Source organism: Chlamydotis macqueenii, chromosome 19, assembly GCF_036417535.1.
Source record: "Chlamydotis macqueenii isolate bChlMac1 chromosome 19, bChlMac1.mat, whole genome shotgun sequence".
NCBI lineage: Eukaryota > Metazoa > Chordata > Aves > Otidiformes > Otididae > Chlamydotis > Chlamydotis macqueenii.
In genome coordinates this window covers 5,571,490-5,591,083 of record NC_141574.1, presented here as the reverse complement: position 1 = coordinate 5,591,083, position 19,594 = coordinate 5,571,490, and the positions used below count along the sequence as shown (strand labels likewise).

The window sequence follows — 19,594 nt, the reverse complement described above, 5'->3', positions numbered from 1 at the left end:
CCACACACCCGGCGGGGACCACCGCCGCGCTCCCAACTGGAGAAAAAAAAAAAAATAATAAAAAGGGCACTCGTTCATTCGACAGTACGAAGTGTATCTGAAACAAAAGCCAGCACACCTCGCTCCCTCCAATTCAATTACTAAAGTAGGCTCTTTAAAAATAAAAAAATAATATATATATTTATATAGCTATACAGAGATACAGAGAAAGCAAAGGAGAGAGATAGGCTACTAAAAAAATCAAGAAGCGTCAGTTTTCTGCTACAGCTGTCAGCAAAGAACTGTCACCTTACATGATACCCTCCGAGATGGTGAAGATAATGCAGGCAATGACAGCACAGGAATGCAAAAGAGGGCAGATAAGTCACTTCTGGTAATGAGACACAAATTAAACTTTCAAAACATGTGCATAGCTTTATTCATCTGCTTCAAACTAACCTTTTCACGGAGCTTCAGCGAAACCCGAGTGTGCAAAATGCATTTCTAAAAAATAATGCAAGCAAGCTTTCACATTTACAGTGGCAGAAGTACAGAAAGGCTCGGACAGAAATCACACACTGGGGCGAGCGAGGCGGGAGAGAAATGAAGAAACAAGAATTGCACAGCTTTGTATTCTGAGTCACTGACTGCAAACATAAGCGTTTCTATTTCGTTAACTTTAAGCAAGGCGTGTTTACTTCTCCTTTACAAAAAAAAACTAAATAAAAACCCCACAGTAACAAGAACCACAACCTGGAAGGGAATAAATCCTCTGGGTAATGGGGTCTTGGCGCCGCAGAGAGCCCTAACTCCAGAGCAAAGCCGGCTCCAGACCTTCACTCGTTTTGGCTTTGCAGGCAAAGCATGGCAATGCTTATTTTTGTCCGCAGGAGAACAGCGAAACAGCTTCTCTTTCTCTTCTCCCTCCTTCTCCCCTCCAAAGTCACAGAAAATGGCTCGTGTTAGGAAAGGAAAGGTGCCACCCCACAGGACGTCGTCCCCAAACTGTAAGACAGCCACTAAGCAGGCTCAAGCCCAAGTCCCCTCTCGATCCGATGGGTGACCGGGACAGCGAGGAACCCTCGAAGGGAGACGGGGCACGGCCACCGGGCTGCCAGCCAGGAGCCCAGCCGGCCCACGCCACGTCCCAGCAGCTCACGCACCACCACAGACTCTTCAGCAAGACTAAGCACACACGCAAGGCACATTTAGTCAGATGTACACACACACACACGTGTGTAAAAGAGCAAACGCTGGCTAAAAAAAAAAAAATATCGATGCTGAATAAACTAATTCAACAGGCAGAGTTCTGGCCTATGGCATTTATGTACTATTTTCCAGGCAGTTGTAATCCCAAGTGTTTTTCCTACACAGCTTTAGATCTTCCTTACTCTTCCCTCACTTTACAGAGGTACTTCTGTTTTCCTAAAGGATCTTCTATAGTCAAGTAAATTCTCTTTTTTTCCCTCCCAGTAAACTCCTCCTTCATAGCACGCATCCCCCCATGGTCGTTCAGGTGTAATCCATGAACACAAGAGGTTCTGGACCCATGGCAGCACCCCAATGCAGCCAGACCTCCCTCCACTGCTCCCCAAGCTGTGGGTTTTTACGCCTCAGCTGTCAGGTTTCAGCTGGGTAGGTGGCCTGGCATCGCTTTTTCCTTGGAAAAAAATCTGACTCCAGGCACCGACCGCTCCCCGGCACCTGCGGGCAGCTGGAGAAGGAGCCTACGACTTCCCAAAGCCGGGATCATGGGTAGGAAGGAAGCCATGCAATCTTTAATACTGCTGGTTAACTTCACATTGAGATAAAGTATTAAAAAGATCTTTTTGCGGAGATGAACAATTTCCTTCCATAGATAGATTCAAATAGAAAATAAAACATTAAAACCAGAGACAAGACAATCGTTGATTGAGATTTTTCTACCTTACAAGTTACTCAGGCACCTTTCCTGCACCACTAGCCATCGAGGAAGAAAACCTCAGGGATTTGCACTACCCTTCCAACAGCAGCTTGAGAAAAGGAAGGAGAGGATAAAAAAACAAAAAAAGCACAGTGTTCTCTCAAGTTAAGAGTTCTCCTTTGCTTGCGTTTGCATAGAAATTCCCGTAGGTCAGCACCAAAATCAGGTACACCCCCTCTCCTACACCCCGGCTCCCCCAGTCCCTACGCTACCTGCAGAGTTAGTGGCTGTGTTACAGGAGGGTTCAACGATCCGCAGAGGAACTACATGGTCACGTAAAAAAAAGTGCATCACACATTCTTGATTTTCAGGGTTACTTAATAGCAGCAGCAGCATTAATCCAAGACAATGAACAGTTGTAGATTCATTCTTAAATGCAGCAATACTTAATGAAATGTCTTCGAGGAAGGTCATAAGAGGGTCCTTCTCAAAAGGATAAAATGAAAATTAGACTATTCAATATAGACAAAAAGGAGATAAAACAAAAATTAAAGACACAATCTTATTTACATTAAAAAAAACATTCTTGTTAAAATATCTTTACAACACCTAAGCAAAAAAATATGTATTTTAAGAATAAAGCAGAAACTCCTAAAGCAGTATCCATTTTTGGAACCCTTATTTAGCACCTGAGGAAAGACCGTATGGAAAGCAGACAGGATTTTTTTGTTGGTTTTTTTTTTTTGGTGTTTTTTTTGTGTGTTTTTTTTTTTTTTTTTAAGAAAACTGTAAGTTGAGTTTTTGCTAAACGCTCATATGTTTGCAGTACACAAGTTTCATACCACAGAAAGAAATGAACTATTTTTTTTTCTTCTTTTTAAAGATACCCTACTCATTAATAAGGCTGTAGAAAAGGGATACTGCTATCTTACAAAATGGCTTTAGAGCTCTGGCCAGGTTATACGAAGCTTTCTGATTAACAGTCAAGATAAATACAGCTCAGCGTGCCCTGGTGAAAGCACAGGCAGGACTTTTGCTCCTGTCCCGGGACAAGGAGCAGCGCAACACCCCCAGCAGCGTCTCGTGCCCCAACACAAGGCCACCGCCGAGCTCTCCTGTACCTCCCCAGATACCTGCTGCTTGGGTGTCACGCCGCTGAGCGATGCCACTTTCGAGGATCTCGAGCAGGATACAAGGAAGCCAGCCTGACCCTGTGGTGTAACACGTGTTGTGCAAATGTCTAAAGCTCTGTAATCTCTGGAAGGCAGCGTGTCTGGCAGCACAGACCAAGATCTTCTGCTCCTTCTCACCAGCCCAGGTTCCTGCTTCTCAACTGTTTCGCACAGAAAAATATACTCTCGTGGTGGCCAAAGCCAGAATTACTCTGGCTTCTTCGGCTACTCCACCACTTTAGCGCCCTTCCAGCCCCAGCCCTCCTCCTGCCTTACGCACCGACGTGAAAATGTGTAGCAGCTTTACATTAGGTGTAGCCTTGTTCTCGACCCTCCTGACCGCGACCATCTCCCTTGTAAACAGCCTCTGTAAGGAAAACAAATCACTACGGACGTACATACAGAACAATCTTCTAGGGATGAGACTCCTGAATGCTTCGGACACCACGGCAATTTACTGAAAATGCTGAATCGAGAGCAAAAACTGAACGCACAGGAAAACTACCAGCCGTGCACAAGCAGTCCCGAAACATGCCTGTGAATGCCATCGCTCCCAGATGTCCCTGAGGTCACCCACCGGCCACTTCTGGAAAGGATGCTATTGTGCTACGGTAACACTCTCTTGAAGGTGAAAAGCACTAATTACACATGCAACTGAGACAACTTCCATCTCTCTTTTTTTCTTTTTTCTTTTTTTTTTTTTTCCCCCAAGAAGGAAGCAATTTTCCTTTCGATTTAGCTAGCCAATTCAGCCCATTACCTGCTCCCAGCTGCCAAATAGCTGGCATACTCACAACCTAATGAGAATTTTTTTTTCCCCACGTTTCAAAGAAGTTCACAGCAGCTACGAAAGGCAAACAGCGGGATCTGCAGTTCAGGAAGGGCGACAGTTTGAAGCGGGTTAGCGACAGAAACTATGCCCTGGAGCTATACCCACGTTGTCAAAGAGAGGAGAGATTTCTAACATCAAAACCAGGTTTCACAGACAACTGAGGTGGGTTTAAACCAAAACCAAACTCCAGCCAAACCTTGAGAACTATCGCGTTGTCAATCCACCAGACAGGTGGAGTGGGAGGGAGCAGAGACGCTGAAGGTCCCCAAAACACCGTGGCCAGGAGCACAGAGCAGCTTTTAAATCATCTCTTGGAGCGGAGGTCCACCAAAGAGAAAGCAGATCCTGTGCTGGATCTGGCCGACGGTACGCGCTCCAGCCTCCGTTGCACGAGACCCTGTCGGAGAGACACCCAACAGGACTTGCTGGCAGAGGAGGAGCAGTGGGGAAAGACCAAAGGAAAAAGGAGACAGCGCCTGCCTGTGCAGGAACCGTTACTCCAATAAATAGAAAGCCTGGGAAGGGAACCAGAAGAAAGGGACTCATCGGACCCACAACGGGAACAGAAACGGGGGAGAAGCCTTAACCTGAATTAGTTTCTTCTTAGCTAATAAAAAAATAGGTCATGATCTCACCCTTAGTGCCACTTTCTGATACTACAGATATTTAAGGGGTTTTGTTTTAAAACTTTACTCAGTGTAATGAAAACAATGGCACAAATAAATACACGCTCGCTCCCCTTACACAAGTAAGACGCTCGCACACGCACTGTCAGCTCCTCACCCCCGCCACGCGTGCACGCACAGACACCCTCGGGTGCAGACCTGGGAGAGAAGGCTGCTGCACTCCTTCCCGGGCTGTATTTGGTTTATGCTACAGTACTAATACTCTGAGTCAAACAAAAACAAAACAAAGAACCCAAAACATGAGACTTATCAGTAACACCTTAGCATTATTTAAATGTGCTAAATTAGTCACAGCTCAATTTCAGGGTTTTTTTTTTTCCTCTTTTTCTTTTTTTTTAATAAGTTTACACAAAAATAATCAGAAAACAGATTAAATCTTAAGATATTTTTAATAAGTGCTCAGTAAAGAATTGTGTGAGGACTTTGGGAGGACTGCAGATAGCAACAGGGCGAGTTACACGACGGCGCGAGGTTTCTTCCACAGTCCTGCCTGGCTCTTAGGCAATAGTCTATCCCAGAAATACAGCCTGCACCAGCGAGCTGGAGCTACAGGAGCTCAGAGAGAGGATTTCCTAATTGCTTAGCACCGAGCACACACCGTGGAGCTCATGGAGACAGACAGACATCTGAAGAGAGCATGGTCAGAAATAAGAGCAGAGAAGCTGCAGAGGGTGTTTTGGATGGGTACCACCAGCAAGGGGCCACGCGCAGAAAGGAAAAGCAGTAGGGAAAAACACTGGGGAAAAACCAACCCAACCCATCACCTGAACTGTTTCTTTCAGCACTCCTTTCGCTTTTTAGAGGACAGACTGGACTAGGGCAAGATGAGCGTCCTCAAATACTCAGCAAGACTCGGATCGTTCTAAAGGCGCAGGGTCAGATTCAGCACAGGTTATTGCTGCTCAGCTTCTGCATCACACCAGCCCGGACAGCACAGCTAGGGGCAGGGGTACCAGGACAGCACAGACCCCAGGTAAGCAAAACAGGGTTTGTTTTTATCTTTTTATCTTTTTTTTTTTTTTTTTAATGGAACCCAGCCCTTAAGGCGACAAGTGACTACACAAGGCAAATGAATACACAGCAGAGCCTTAAAGCCAGTAAAACAAACTGGAAACTTTGCTATTAGCCTTAAACTTTTTGAAAATCATAATAAAAAGAACATTTCTTCTTCCACCTTAATCTTCCCAGCCCCACCATCCAGTTTGTTCAACACTTTAAAGCTCAGGAACGCCCTGGCTGTTCCGCAGCGGAGCCGGAGGCGATTCCGACTTTTGGCAAGCAGTTGGGAGACTCAACAGAATTAAAAATAGGAACGTCGGAGGACTAAATGTCGGGCACATCTGTAAACATGTTATACATCTGAAAGTTACACACACCTGTAGCGGTGGTACAGTTTATAGGTGAAACAGAACTACTTGTGACTGGCCAACCACACATTTCTGAACCCGGACTGATACAATACATCATGACTATATAGTATTACCCTCCAGTATTATACTATATAGTATTTTATACAGAAAATGGAGCAGGCAATCCATAGTCAAACTGTTAAAAGTAAGCGTGGCAGAAAGCTAGCAATCTTACAAAAGGTACAAAGTTTCATTGTCCCACCATGAACCTAAGCGTCTCATTCAGGAACAATCATTAAAAGAATAAAAACAATTAAAAAAATGCATGCTACATACTCCTAGTTAACAAAAAAGACAAGAAAAGAAAAAAGTGGATAAACCTAAGCACAAGGGGTAGGCAAAAGTTTTGGGTTCCTCTGCTTCCTGTAATGCCCCATAGGGTCCAGTTTAATTTTAGGAGACGCCAACCGCTGCTGACCTCGATGCGCAGGCATATAGTACTCAGCCACAAACACCCACAACGAGCACTGGGTACGTGTGGAGCTTGGGCAGGTCAGAGAACCCATTTTGCACTGGACCCTGTGAACTCTCCACCTTTTGAAAAAACCCAGAACAACTACCCAACCCCCAGATGATTTGGACGCGCTACACAAGCTGCAACGGGACAGAGCGGGTTACGCAGCTGGAGCCTGCTGTCTGCTCAGCGTTCTCTACCACTGCTAGGAAGCTTTCGTTTCCTTGGGATTTTTTTTTTTAAATTTTTAAATTATTATTTTAATTCCTAAGTCCTCCATTTCTGTAATAAAATATATTTTTATTAAGAGATAATTAGAAGCAGAGCCCAGAAAGACACAGACTGCATTAAAATATAAAAGAGCGTTTCCAACGGGCAGGTGTGGGAAGCCCAGCCATTGGTGTTCTATGGACAAATTGAAAAGGATTCAAATTCCCAGTTTTCCTTTTTTTTTTCTTTTTCATTTTTTCTTTTTTTTTTTCTTTTCAAATTTTTTTTAAAGAGAAAAAAAATAATTCAAGGGCAAAAGTTAGCAGAACTCAATTCCTCTTCAGTTTTCCAATGAAAATGGGAGAAAATCCGGCACATTTAGTGTTAGGAGACAGACAGAGCAAATATGAAGCACCTACAGTTGAAAGCAGAAGTTTTTTTTTTTTGCTCCCAGTAAAATAATGGCATTAAACTGTGGGAACAGTGGTTTTTTTGTTGTTTTTTTTTTTTCTTTTCCATATTAAATGCCTAAACAGATTGCTTATTTCTGCATGTTGCCTTTAAAATGAAATAACTCTTCAGTTGCAATAGTCCAACGTGTAACCAGAGCCAGGTCAACTGTGTGACTTCACCATGCATCCCAGAACTGCAGTATTACCATCTTTCCCCCAGAAGAGTGATGCTTTAGGACAATAACCCCAGCATAGGATTGGCTGCTTTACTCCTGGCAAAACATGCGGATTACATTTCTCTGGGGGGGGGAAAAAAAAAAAAAAAAAAAAAAAAAAAAAAAAAAGAAACTGCAAACTTCAAGGCGTTTCTCCAGCATTCAATGGAAAACAAAACAGAAAAATAAAACCCAAATAGGGGAGGTGGAAGGGAAAGGGGAGATGAAGGATGGTGAATCATCCTGATTTCTCTGTGATTAGTGTGTCACTACAGTCACAGAACGAGAAACAGAAACCTTGTCAGGTGGAAATGCCTCTCCAGTGAGTTGCTGTTGCCCACGTAGACGACAGCAGGAACTTTAGAACCGGGCTTGTAAATTGAGTCTGTATTCGTTAATCACTTGCATTCACTCTTTAAACAAAAACAAAACAAAAAACGAAAAAAATCTATTCAGTACCGGAGATTAAATAATCACATGTGTAGTCTCGTTGAAATAAATTTTCAGTTTCCTTAAGGAGTCTAATTACTTTCAGTTGCCATTTTTAAATAACTATATATATATTTGTATATATTATCCTGTGATTCTAGTTATGGTTCCTCTGCTGCACTGAAGATTTAGAAGGAGCATAAAAGCCTTTTGTCCCCCACGAACAGCACAAATGCTGCAGAAAGGTTATAACAGGCAGTCTCGTCTTGCTACCTTCATTGATCCGGGCGATCCATGGCTTCATCATAAGTGATTATCCTTTTGGGATCTGGAAAGAAAGCAAAATCCTAAGTTTTTGACAAGCTGCTTTCAGGACCTGTGGCTGAAGACATTCACAAGAGATCTGCAAGGTACTCAGCCGTTAACAAACTTTTCCTTAGAACCCCAGTGACACCTCCTCCTGCAAACGCCCTCAGAAGCCCTGGCTGACCCAAACAGCGCAGTCCCTGCTCCCCATGGTGCACCCCTGGGCAGCCACGCTGCCAGAAGCACACGAGTCTTCATTTACTGCTTTTCTCACAAGCGAAGACAGAACGTCTTCACAGGTAAAGCATGGGGATACATCAGAATTTAAAGCTTATTCTTGGGTGTGATACTCAACACCACAAATAGAAAGCAATTATTGCATACACATAGGGAAGACTTTAAATCTAATTTAACACCGGCTTTATTTCTCTTTTGGAGACTCTGGAAGAACTAAACTCTGGCGTCTCTGCACACCGAGACATCCCACTTTCAACACCCATCCCAACAGAGCAGGCCAGAGCAATTGGGTTTATTTATTCCTTTCAGTATCCTTACCTTGCTTCTGCAAATTCCAAACCGATTCCATTTCTGTGGAAGCAAAACGAGAAGACCATTGTTACAATGCAGATTTATGCTGCCATTAGAGACAACTCCAAACACGCTTTAACTGCCCGAACACGGCATGACACCGCTGCAGTTAGGCTGAGGCTTTCGCACAAAGCCAACCCCATCCAGCCCAGCAGTGCAGCCCCAACCCAGCCCATAGGACTGCACAAATTTGAAGTGAACGATCCAGCAACAAAAGGCAGAAAGACAGCTCTAACGTGGTCTTACGGGTCAGACAGCAAAGCCGAGCATCAGAAAAGTCACTGCCATTCTCCACTCCTACAAATCACAATCCAACTCCAGGCTTTACTACTCCGACTCTAATACTGCTTCACACGTTACAGCCTCAACAAGTAGCCTGGAGAAATGATTTTAACGAGTTGACACTTAGCGGGTGTGAAATCAGAACCTCTGGACAAAGCGAGTTTCTCATGGTTCACAGCATGCATCTGCTGGAGCACACCACGCAGAGATTACTCTGCCAACATCACTGTGAAACGGCTGCCAACGTATCGTCTGGGAACAAGGTGTGATGCTAGAGTCACTCGAGCCTGCTTGGCTGCAACTCTTCCCCCAATTTGCCTCTACAACGCATTTGTGGGCTAAAGACAAACCAACTCTCCTCAGTTCTTGCTGAAAGAGCACACGCTTTTGTTTACCTAAGAAATAACTGTGAAGTTAAACGCTCTTTTCATTCACATTAAGAAACAGAAGGCCCTTTCCTTTAAAATAACCCCAAAATTAAGTGACATCTTTAGAGACCTATTCCAAAGAACTAGCTAGCCACTATCAAGTGGGAATTTTGTGGGCTAGAATATTTACAAAGACACTAAGTGTACCCTGTGCCCAAGTTCAAGAGACAAAATTCCAGAAAAGGAGCATTTAGTAGGAGCACAGCCTGCAAGAACAATCTCTCAAGCTTCCCTTCTGGCAGAAAGGAGGGTGACAGGACCTTGGTAGGGGCTAGGAAGGGAGAACGGCAACAGATTATTAAGCTACGCTGTACGTGCAGTAAAGCACAAAACAAGGTAATAAGTAAACTAACTGACATCGGAAAGGAAGAAGAAAAGACCCTACAAAACTCATGGCCTCAGCATGATGTGTGCCAAGTGTCACCTCAATCAATTGCATGTTCACGTCCCTTCTCCAACCCCTCATCTGTCCTTTGTCCGCTACAATTTCAAGCTCCCTGGGGCAGGAAATTGCATGCAAGTAAATATTGCCAGTCCTCTTGGCACAATATAGTCTTTTGTAAGGAAGGCTCTGAAAAAAAATTTATGAGATCTGTTATGTTTGCGTCACGTCAGTAACAGCAACACTTTGCACTTTCATCGAGGGAACCTTGAGTGCTCTGGGAGTAGTAACCAGCCCCTAGCACAGCCAGGGACATCAGCAACCTAGCAAGGGACCACCTCTCTCGTTCACCAGATGCAGATTCCCCAGAAGTAAAATGAACCAGCTACTAAAATTACCTCCAGCAGAGCTAGTTTTCCATTCAGTGAAGTTAGATGCATCATTTCCTAACGGCTAACGAACATCACCTATTTTAACAGCTTTCCCCAAAGGCAGAGGACACAAAACCACTTCAGTTGTTGGTTCCACCACGTTAGAGCAACATTTGAGCATCAAATACAAGGCAGAGGCTGAAGCGCTGCCCGCTACTGTATCTCCACGCAAAAGACCAAGGTTTCTTTTGCACTGCCATTTGGTCCTAACTTCACTGGACATCACAAGAATGTGAACTGCGTGTATTAAGCTGTGCCTGACAATAACATACTATCAAAAACACACACAAAAAACTTTTAAGTTGTCAAAATTCTGTTTTAAATAAAACAAACCAATGCCCAAACTCCCCAACCTTTTCAGACTTCCGTCTTCCTTCTTCAGAAGGAGAGGCAGGAGGCAGGGTGGTGTCAAACGTCCTGTAAATCCCAAACGTCTAGACACATTGGCTGGCAGATGCTCAGCCTGACAAAGCTACAAAACCAAAGACCGACCTGGTAGACTGACAGTTCAGCAGAGCCACCTCTGCACCAGCTCCAGCTCACCAAGACAGCAAGCACAGGGATGCAGGGTGGAGGAAAACGCAACCCCTGCAAACTGGTCCTGTAAGAAAGCCCAAGGAAGGAGGTTGGGGGCCAAGCAGCTCTTTTCTTGAGCCAGCTTTCCCTGGATAAAGCTTCCAGGGCAAGCTTGAGCAAGAACTCTTATCGCCGCGCAGGAAAAGGGGTATCCTCACCACGAGCCTGACTCCACCTCTCCGAGACAGCGACCCAAAACCTAGCACTGCCGCTTTCCAAAACAGAAGGTGGTCGAGACCTGACCAACAGACAGGGACCAGCATTCCCAGAACAGGACACACGACTGGAGAAATGGCACGCTTCTTTCTCAGTAGACTCCAACCTAGCTGGAGAAAATGCTACCAACAAACTCTTGCACAATCCGACATAAAAGCCAGCCCCGCTCTGAGCCAGGGGCAGAACTAGGTCACCTCCCGTGCCCCTTCCAACCTCACGTTTTCCAGGATTTTTTACAGTTAACTGGCCTCTCCACAGCCCCCTGGCTCGCTGTTTGCTGAGGAACTGCCCAGGTTAGATAGCTCCAGCCACGTCCACCTAAGGCGCTCCAGGGAGAGGAACCACTTTTTCTGGGACTATCATGGAAACATAGAGCTGGCAGAGGAAGGCTTTGATGTCAGGGACAGACTAAGGCACACTCTGGTGAATTGTGGTGAGATTCCTCATAGGTCAATAAACTTTATAGCAGGACTGGTATGTAACCTTGGAGGGGAAAGAAGTCTTTCTGTGAAAACTTGTTAAGGCAGGCACTTTCACACACATTTTCCTTGCTAGAGAGGCTGCCCCTGCAAACAGTAGTGCCTGCACAACGCCACACCACTAGTTCTTTGTTCTTATACATCTAATGTATAAACTGATAATTGTCCCTAAAATAAAGAGCTAAAAAGAAAAAAATAACAAAGAGGGATCACCCTTATCGGATTTTTCTGTTTCTACCTGCAGGACACAATGAGTAAATTAGGTGATTGCCCTGGAAACAAAGCCAAAATTCAACGCTGTGGAGACTGATCGCTGTACTGCATACACTGTGCTCATCCCGACAACTGGAAAAACCTGAAGGAGAATTGAAATCAGCCTTTGCCCCACAGCTCAGGCCCCACAAGGCCATAAGCAACAGACTGAGATCTAACCCTTTCCCACCAAAGGGGATGGGAAACCAAGGCTTTTTTTTTTTTTTTCCCTCTCCTGATGTGAAGGATGAAAATTGCTGAATTCACAGCTCTGCTATTTCTTCTGACCCAGTTCACCATTTCGGCAAATGCCACTCCTGGCTGGCCCACGCTGCCTTGCTCTATTTTCCATGCTGCTCTTCTGCTTCTTCACGCGAGCAGAGATGCTGGTGTGACCAAGATGCTGAGAAGGAACAAAGCAGTGGCACAGGCAGAAACTTAGGGGCAAGACAGAAGAGGGAAACACTGCACCTCCACCTACGTGGTCTTTGCTACTGTGCAGCTGAACTGGAGGATCTTGATTTCTTGCTTTTTAGCTAAGGACAAGCAAACTACTGAGCTTCCCACCACAAAGCGTGCCATAGAGCTCGGTGTTAGTGACAGACAGCCTGGCCTGGAAGACTGCAACTGCCCAAACACTACAAAATTCTGCAAAGTGCTGGCAATTATTCCGACGTGAAATGCTGCATCCAGCCGTCTTTAAAAAGGAGGACTAAACCAGTAAGAAGATACCAATTTCAACATAAGTAAAGCTGAGATACAGCCAGTCTCCTCTTTTGAAGGACCAAACAATCTGCGAGGATCAGTTTTACCTCAAAAAGATTAGGATTTTGGCAATGCCACACCAAGGCAGTTCAGTTCCGACTCAGATAGAAACAGTGTCCTTAAGTGAAAGCATCACTCCTTCCTGGTCCTTACAGTTCCTCTCAGAAAGCTACTGTCCCTTTCTCCAGTCACATAAACAACAGGCCCACCAGTGCTCAGCTACATCAGATCCACCTTGCTAAATCAGGTGTGTCACCCGCAAGCGTCTCAAGGCACCGTCACAAACACCGAGCGGCACGCGCTGTCAATGCGGGCAGCCACGATGAAGGATCGTGTTTTACAGTCAAGCATATCAGATGATCACGGGAGTCTTTCCGCCCTTTAAAAAGACAGAAAGCAAGGCAGGGAGCAGGGGCACAGAGGAAACCAGCACAAAAGGCATCCAAGAGAACAGGAGAGCACGTCAGCAGCCTTGCCAGCACACTCCCGGTGCCCTGACTTCTGGGGAAAAAGCAATCTGGGAACACGCAAACCAGCACAGCTTCCTCTACCAGGACCTCGCTCTGCTCTCAGCCACCCAGTCTTACACCCCAGCACAGCCTTGCCAGCAGGCACGGTGCTGCGGGGGTTTAAACGGGATTGCTGCACCAGAGCCAGCCCACCCTGCGCGTTACCTCCTCCATCCATCCTTCCTTTCACAGGGAAGCCATGAAGAAATGGCAGTCTACAATGCCCCTTGCAGTCACTGGGCAAGCCGTGCACCAGGAAAGCCTGGTTTGCAGGAACAAAGCTACTGAGCGAGCTGGAGGCTTTCCCATAGCCTATTTACGGTCTAGGATGGGGATTCACATAACCTGGTCACAGACACAAACAGCGCAAAAAAGGGTGCAAGCTTACGACAGACAAGTCAAAGCGCTGCAGCCACTCACGCTAGAGCCCTTTCCTCACTGCAACACCCAGATTCATCCTTGCACCGGGTATCCTGCACTGAACCACTGCACGCAGAGGAGCTCAGGGTAGGGAATGCACCAGGACCCCACCAGCGCTCGACGCTCACCCCTGTACTTGCCGTGTCATCGTTTCTCTTTGTGTCCATAACCTCAGAGGCAGGGCAGATTTGAAGATCAAACTATCCAGATGTTGCTCAAAAGCAAACAGATCAATCTGAAGAGGGAGAAGTTCACTCTCCTCTCAAAATCAAAACCAAATAACCTGAGGATCCAACTGCCCAGGACACACTAACACTGGCCCAGCCAAACCCGCATGCTCGGGAGCAGGAAGGAGGGGAAGGCAGCTTGTGAAAAAGAAGTGAGTGAAATTGTTCCTTCCCTATTGCAGAGGAACTGGTTGGCTAGAAGTAGGACCTCAGGAAAACAGCCCAAGATAAACGGAGAATGGTGTGGGAATTAACCACTGCACTGCTGTCCTGCAAACACACCCTTGCAGCTCCATTTTCTAGAGATTTTTGCAGCACGCTGTGCCACAGGCGCTCACCTGTGCAGCTTTGGCTGCAGGATCATGAAGAGGGGACAGCGTTTTCCACCTGCATGGGGCAGACGAAGGTGTCATTCCTCCCAACACCCCTTAACCCAACTCACCTCGAGGGACTTGAACACACCCAGAAATGCAACACCCAGCATCACCACAGATGAGGTACTAAGATCCAGACTGATCCCCTGCTTTGTAAACCAGCAATAATATCCGAAGACTGAGTAGGAGAAAGATAAGCTCAGGCTGTTTGGAGCACCTCAATCACTGCATTAATGACAACACTGATTAGAAACATCAATCATCTTTCACCCCTAAGTAACACCTTCAAGCTGGTATAGACACAGCTTGAAAAATAAATCGCCACAGAGAAGAGGTGGGGCAGGAACCCATCTCCCCAGGGCATCAACACGGGTGCTTGCTCTGGATGCTTAACGCAGAAGCATTCACATGCAGAGGCAAGGACAGAGCAGAAAACAGCATCTTAAAGAGCGCTTTAGGTGTCCATTCTCGCCACTGAATGTAATTAACTCCTGTGTTTAGAAGAACTAAAGGCAGCCAGGCTTTGAAGTTAACACCTCCTTAAGAGGACATGGGAAGGGAGTGTTCTTTATTTTTCCTGTTGTTACTATTGTTTTACTGGGGTCTGTCTTTCACACAGCCAGTGAGCAAGGGAGAGGGCTGATGGCTGTAGAGTTGCTTTTCTACAAGCAAGTTCAGGCTGACAAAAACAAGAAGAGAAAGACTTCAGTGCTGGGAAAAACTGCAAACTTAGGATTGCCTAGGACTCCCTTTCTACACCGTACTATGCTTTCTGGTACTCTCATTTTTTTTGATGGGAAACTGGTATTTAGGCTGCAGGCAGACCCAAGAAATGAGAATGGAAAGCTTGCTTTAATATTGGAATAGACTGGGCAGAGTGTAGAGGACCCAGGTAAAAATCGAGTCACGAACGCTCTTCTCGAGAAAGCTAGAGCTTAAAACGTTAACACCCTGAGATGACTCGTAAAAAATATTTGCAGTTATTTTTAAATGACTGGGCTTGCTATTACTAAAGGAAGGCATCTAAGTTTCTGCACGCTACACGGAGTTTGTAAAGAGGTAATTCAATAACTGCAGAGTGTCAAAACACAGCAAATCTGCCAATGCAAAGGGGAGCAAGACATTATCCACGTATGTATGTGGGACAGAAAAAAAATGGATGATCACCTTTTTCCCCTCAGGGTAGGGGGATGCAGGGAGAGGGAAAGGGGGGTGAATAAAAGAGGAACTGTCGCTGCTTTGTCAAGGGTAGGTAAGTAGCACCATACCAAGAGAGAACAAGCAACCAGGCTCCAGTTAACGCTGAGCCAAGACCAAAACCCAAGAACAGCCACAAAACCTCAGAGCTTCTGGGGCTGAGGCTAAAGCAGAAAGCAAGCCATCTCACAGGCTTCCCTCTCTTTGTTCCCACAACCTTTGAGTCATTTCAGTCTCAAAAAAAAAAAAAAACAACCCCACAAAAAAAAAAAAAAGGAGCTGGACTACAAAGGACTCCACAAAAGCAATAAAATAATCTGAAAGATTTGGCCTACAAAGACAACGAGAGAACTCAATCTGCGGCTTACAGAGGAGTTGATAAGCAAAGATTTGTCTCGCTGTTGCCATAATACTGAATGAAGAAGGGCAGAGGAAGAGTGTGTGTGTGAGGTTTGCTTAAAAAAAAACAAATCACACTATGAAAAGCCGCAGGAATAATTGTTTTCTTCCTTCAAAGGCATGATTTCATGGCCTGATCTGCCCCGGGGGAGAAGCTGCAACACTTTGGTGGCAGAGGTGCGAGTACAGACTATGAAGTCTTTTCAGTGACAGAATATCACCTGGTAAAGCTGGAACAGAGCAGCTGAACCTACACATTTAACTCCTTCCAACGCTGAGAAGCTTAGGAGCTCATTCGGTAGGACTTGAGATTTAAAACATACTAGTTAAGTATTATCCCTATCAACATCCCTTAGTTTGTTCACAGGAACAGGAAAACAAATCTCTTAACATTAATTAACCATCTGAATAACTTTCCCAAACTGTTATTGCCAGCAGAGATACCCAAGCAAAAAAGCTCATTTTTAAAACAACCAGAATTGCTGCAAAGAATATATCATGTCAGAATATTGCACTATTAAAAAAAAGAAAAGAGAATGCACTTAGGCAGCAAGTTAAGCCATTACCTTTAGTGTGATATATAATAGCAGCCCTCAGGTCAAAAGAACCCCAGCTATCTCTCCTTTCTAGGCCTCTCTGGTACCTCTGTTCTTTGGCGGAGGCTAGCAAATTGTTCGTAGGAGAGGCCAGAGGATTCTCTACTTCATAGTCTTTTGAAAGAAACACTAAAGCACCTTGGCTACCGGTGTCTGCCTTTTGTAGGTCACCTGTGTGATGCGACTCCAAAGCTAAGACACCACCCTCAACAGCAGTCCCAGGCTTAAGAACAGAGCTAAGAATTTGAGGGCTAGTCCGTTTATCCAGCTCGTAAGCCTTAGGAAACACAGGTTGTTCAGTTCCTGAGGGAATGATTTCAGCACACTGTGAAACCAAAGTGGCAGGATATTCCCCTTGAAATGTCACTTCCATTAACTGATTATCCGCAGATTTCCCCACAACAGTTTCGGGTCCAGCGCTGGGCTCGTTTATGAAAGACAAGCCCCACTGATTCTGGAAGATATCCCCCAGGTTCTGCTGATTCGTCTGCGAGGGGAAATCGACTTGCGCTGTACCCAGAAGCACAGTTTGCATATTTGAAGGGTAGATTAAAAGGCTAGATTTCTTTTGTTCGAGAGCTGTTGAAGTTGTACTCGTGTCCTGGGGTACGGACTCAGAGGAGGTTGATGGTACAGTACTAGCAGCAGTTGAGAGCAGTGGCTGGGTCCCTGGAGAGTACGCGCTTCCATCAGTCCCTGCCAGAATGGGCCCATTCGAGAAGCTAGCAGAAGTAACAGATTTCATAGCAGACATGGGGACTTGGGACAGTCGACTTGATGTTTGGGCCTGAGTTTCCCCGGCAGATGATGAAGAAGATGACGAAGACGACGTGGATGGGGTTTGAGCTGCTTTGTTGAGGTTTTCTTTAACTTTACTTGCATAACTTATTTTGGGAACAATTTTAGCGCTGCTATTGTCCACTGGAAAAACTGGGGGTGGTTTAAATAAGGTCCATGAATCCTCTTTAGACGTAGCCGACGATGCGTGCTTCCCTTTGGGCCGGTCATCAAATTTCTTGCTGCTAATCCCAGGTTTGGCATCCGAGTTTTTTCGCTGTACGTCCCCAAGCCCAGGCTTTCCCCGGCCTGCTCCACCAGCCCCAGCCTCGTATTTCCAAACAGGCTTCGTATTTTCAATTCGGTTCCCCTTTTGTTCACTATAATCAGGCTTGAAACTCTCAAGTTCCTGTTTTAAGGTTGGTGCACTCACCTCCTGTTGCATTATTTTGTCCTGTACTAGATTCAAGCTCTCACAACCCTTGGCACTGTTGCGCCTGCCTTTCCGTTTTTTAGGTGTAGTATATCCACTCTCGGAGCCGCTACCATCGTTATCGGCCCCTTTGCCTACGTAGCCATTTGTGATATAGCTAGAATTATTGGTTACCACACCGTTCGGAATAGACACTCCCTCTGGCTTGTCTGAGGACTGGCTTTCTCTAAGTTTATTCTCGTAGGACTTCTCATTCTTTTTGTCCATGCTATTTTTCTGAATGAAGTTCTTGGTTTTGATTCCAGCTTTCCCCAAAGCACTGGCCTTCACAGTCTGCTTTGAGGTCACGTTAGTGTCTACGAGCTGCTGGCTGCCATTGGGTACCCTGGATCCTGGGGCGGCGGTTTCATCAGAGCACAGGCCCTTTAATGACACTTCTCTTTCTCCCGCGTTACCATTCAGCTCTCCGTAACCTAGAAGAAAGCCAAAAACAACAAAAGGCAAGAATTAGAATGCAAAATGTTAAACTTCTGATTGCAGAAAGCTGTAATCAGCCCCAAACATATCCAGTTTCCTCAAGTAAACATTTTAAAATAGGAAAAACATTCCTGTCTCTGACGTACAAAAACATATCCTTATTTGCTGGAAGCCATGGCAAGAAGGGTTAAGCAGAAGGTACCAGCAGCTACCGATTCTCACATACAACAGGGCGACATATAGATAACAAAACAAAGGAAAATAACATAGAGATACTATGTAAGGAAAATATACTGTAAAGATCTCTGGCAAGCTGGAGAGCTATTTCATCAGCTACAATTTCCAGGTCACACAGAGGAAAAAAAAAAAAAATTTCCCAGGATGCATCAAGACAGAGGGATTCGCTGCCTCTGCTACGAGGTTTGTCGTGGTTCAGAATCCACAGCGTGAACAAGGGCCAACTCTTATCATCTCCATCGGTTCCTAGGCCTGCAACACCAGCAGCCCTCCTTCCCACCCGCATCCCAAATGCCAAAGAGGGAAGAAAAAAAAAAAAAAAGAGGGAGAAAAAAAAGCCGCTTTCCAAAAGGACACGTGCAAGTCCAGTTGGAAGGTGGAGAGAAGAAAGGGTGGCCACATCTCCTCACTTCAAGATAGCGGCCAACACCTCCCTGCACATGCTCTTTAGCATTGAAAAAGGTGAATAAACTGGGGAGAAATGCATCCCTGCAAGCACCCTTCCACCACTACCAGCAACCTGTCACCTGCCCGCCGAGAAAATCCGGTATTTCAGAGTCCCTGGGAGACTTGGTATTAGCTTGAGACCCAAGAAATAAAGCACTTGCTGAGGGCTCCAACCCATCAAACCATGAGCGTACGCTGTGCCCTCAGCTTTCCTTTTTGCTTCTGAAGTTCATTTCTAGGCCTTATGGCTCTGAAGTGAATCTTGAGGGTGCAATTCCAGTGGAGCTGGAAGCCCAGGACAGGGGCTGAACTATCTCACCTTCCCTTTTTTACCCCTCTCCCCGCCCTTTTTAAAAATCTCTGGCCAGAGACCTATTTCTTTCGAGGGGCTACAAAGCCCCGAGAGAAGCCTTGAAGCCCCGCTGAGATGGGAAGAGCACGCTGTACCCGCCCCAACAAACAGACTCCAGCTGTGGACCGAGGACAGGGACTCCCTCCTCCTGCACCCACTCCTCCGGGAAGACGCTATCCTCGCTCCTCTGACTCATCCATCCTCCTTCCCGAGGGCGGAAAGCCTTACATCTCCCACAACCGACCCACCTAAGGCTTCATCTGCAGCCGCCGTGCCATGAAGTCCCCTAAGAAGGGGAGCGGGCAAAACTCCAGCTTGAAAAAGAATGTTTTTGTTGTTGCCGGTGTTGTTGAAATTAACTGCTACGCTAAAAATCATTGTTATCCTCACATCCCGGAGCCTCAGATGTCCGGCAGATGTAACTGCTCAAGTTCTCTGCAAGTCAGGAACACAAGAATCCTTGTAGGAATCTTTACAGAAATTCCACAACCGAGTTTGCCGAGAGGGATCAAAAAGGATTTTACTACACCCAAGTATCTGTAACCACCACAGCTTCCACTGTAACTTCCAAATACGCCGTTAAGAATATTAACTATAAATACTTCCTCCTGGAGAAAACTGATAGGAGGAGATTCTCCGCTGAGTCAAGGACTAAAAATTAAGTTATTTCAGAATAACGTGCAGAGGAAGCCTCCTCAAGATC

The 19,594-nt window shown here is 45.7% G+C and overlaps 1 protein-coding gene across 3 annotated transcripts in view; it reads right to left on the bottom strand.

The window, feature by feature from the left end:
- Nucleotides 1–4,879: 4,879 nt before the first annotated feature.
- The window catches only part of NUFIP2 (nuclear FMR1 interacting protein 2), a 36,293-nt gene continuing 21,578 nt past the window's right edge, over nt 4,880–19,594 (bottom strand). For 2 of the 3 annotated variants that reach the window (XM_086762827.1, XM_086762825.1), the window contains 3 exons: nt 16,139–17,851; nt 8,603–8,635; nt 4,880–8,069 (listed from right to left, as the gene is read on the bottom strand). In XM_086762827.1, coding sequence (XP_086618953.1) covers nt 8,017–8,069; nt 8,603–8,635; nt 16,139–17,645 — 1,593 coding nt within the window. In that variant the 5' untranslated portion in view covers nt 17,646–17,851 and the 3' untranslated portion in view covers nt 4,880–8,016. The remainder of the gene's footprint in view (nt 8,070–8,602; nt 8,636–16,138; nt 17,852–19,594) is intronic. The other variant, XM_086762826.1, reaches the window with a different exon arrangement.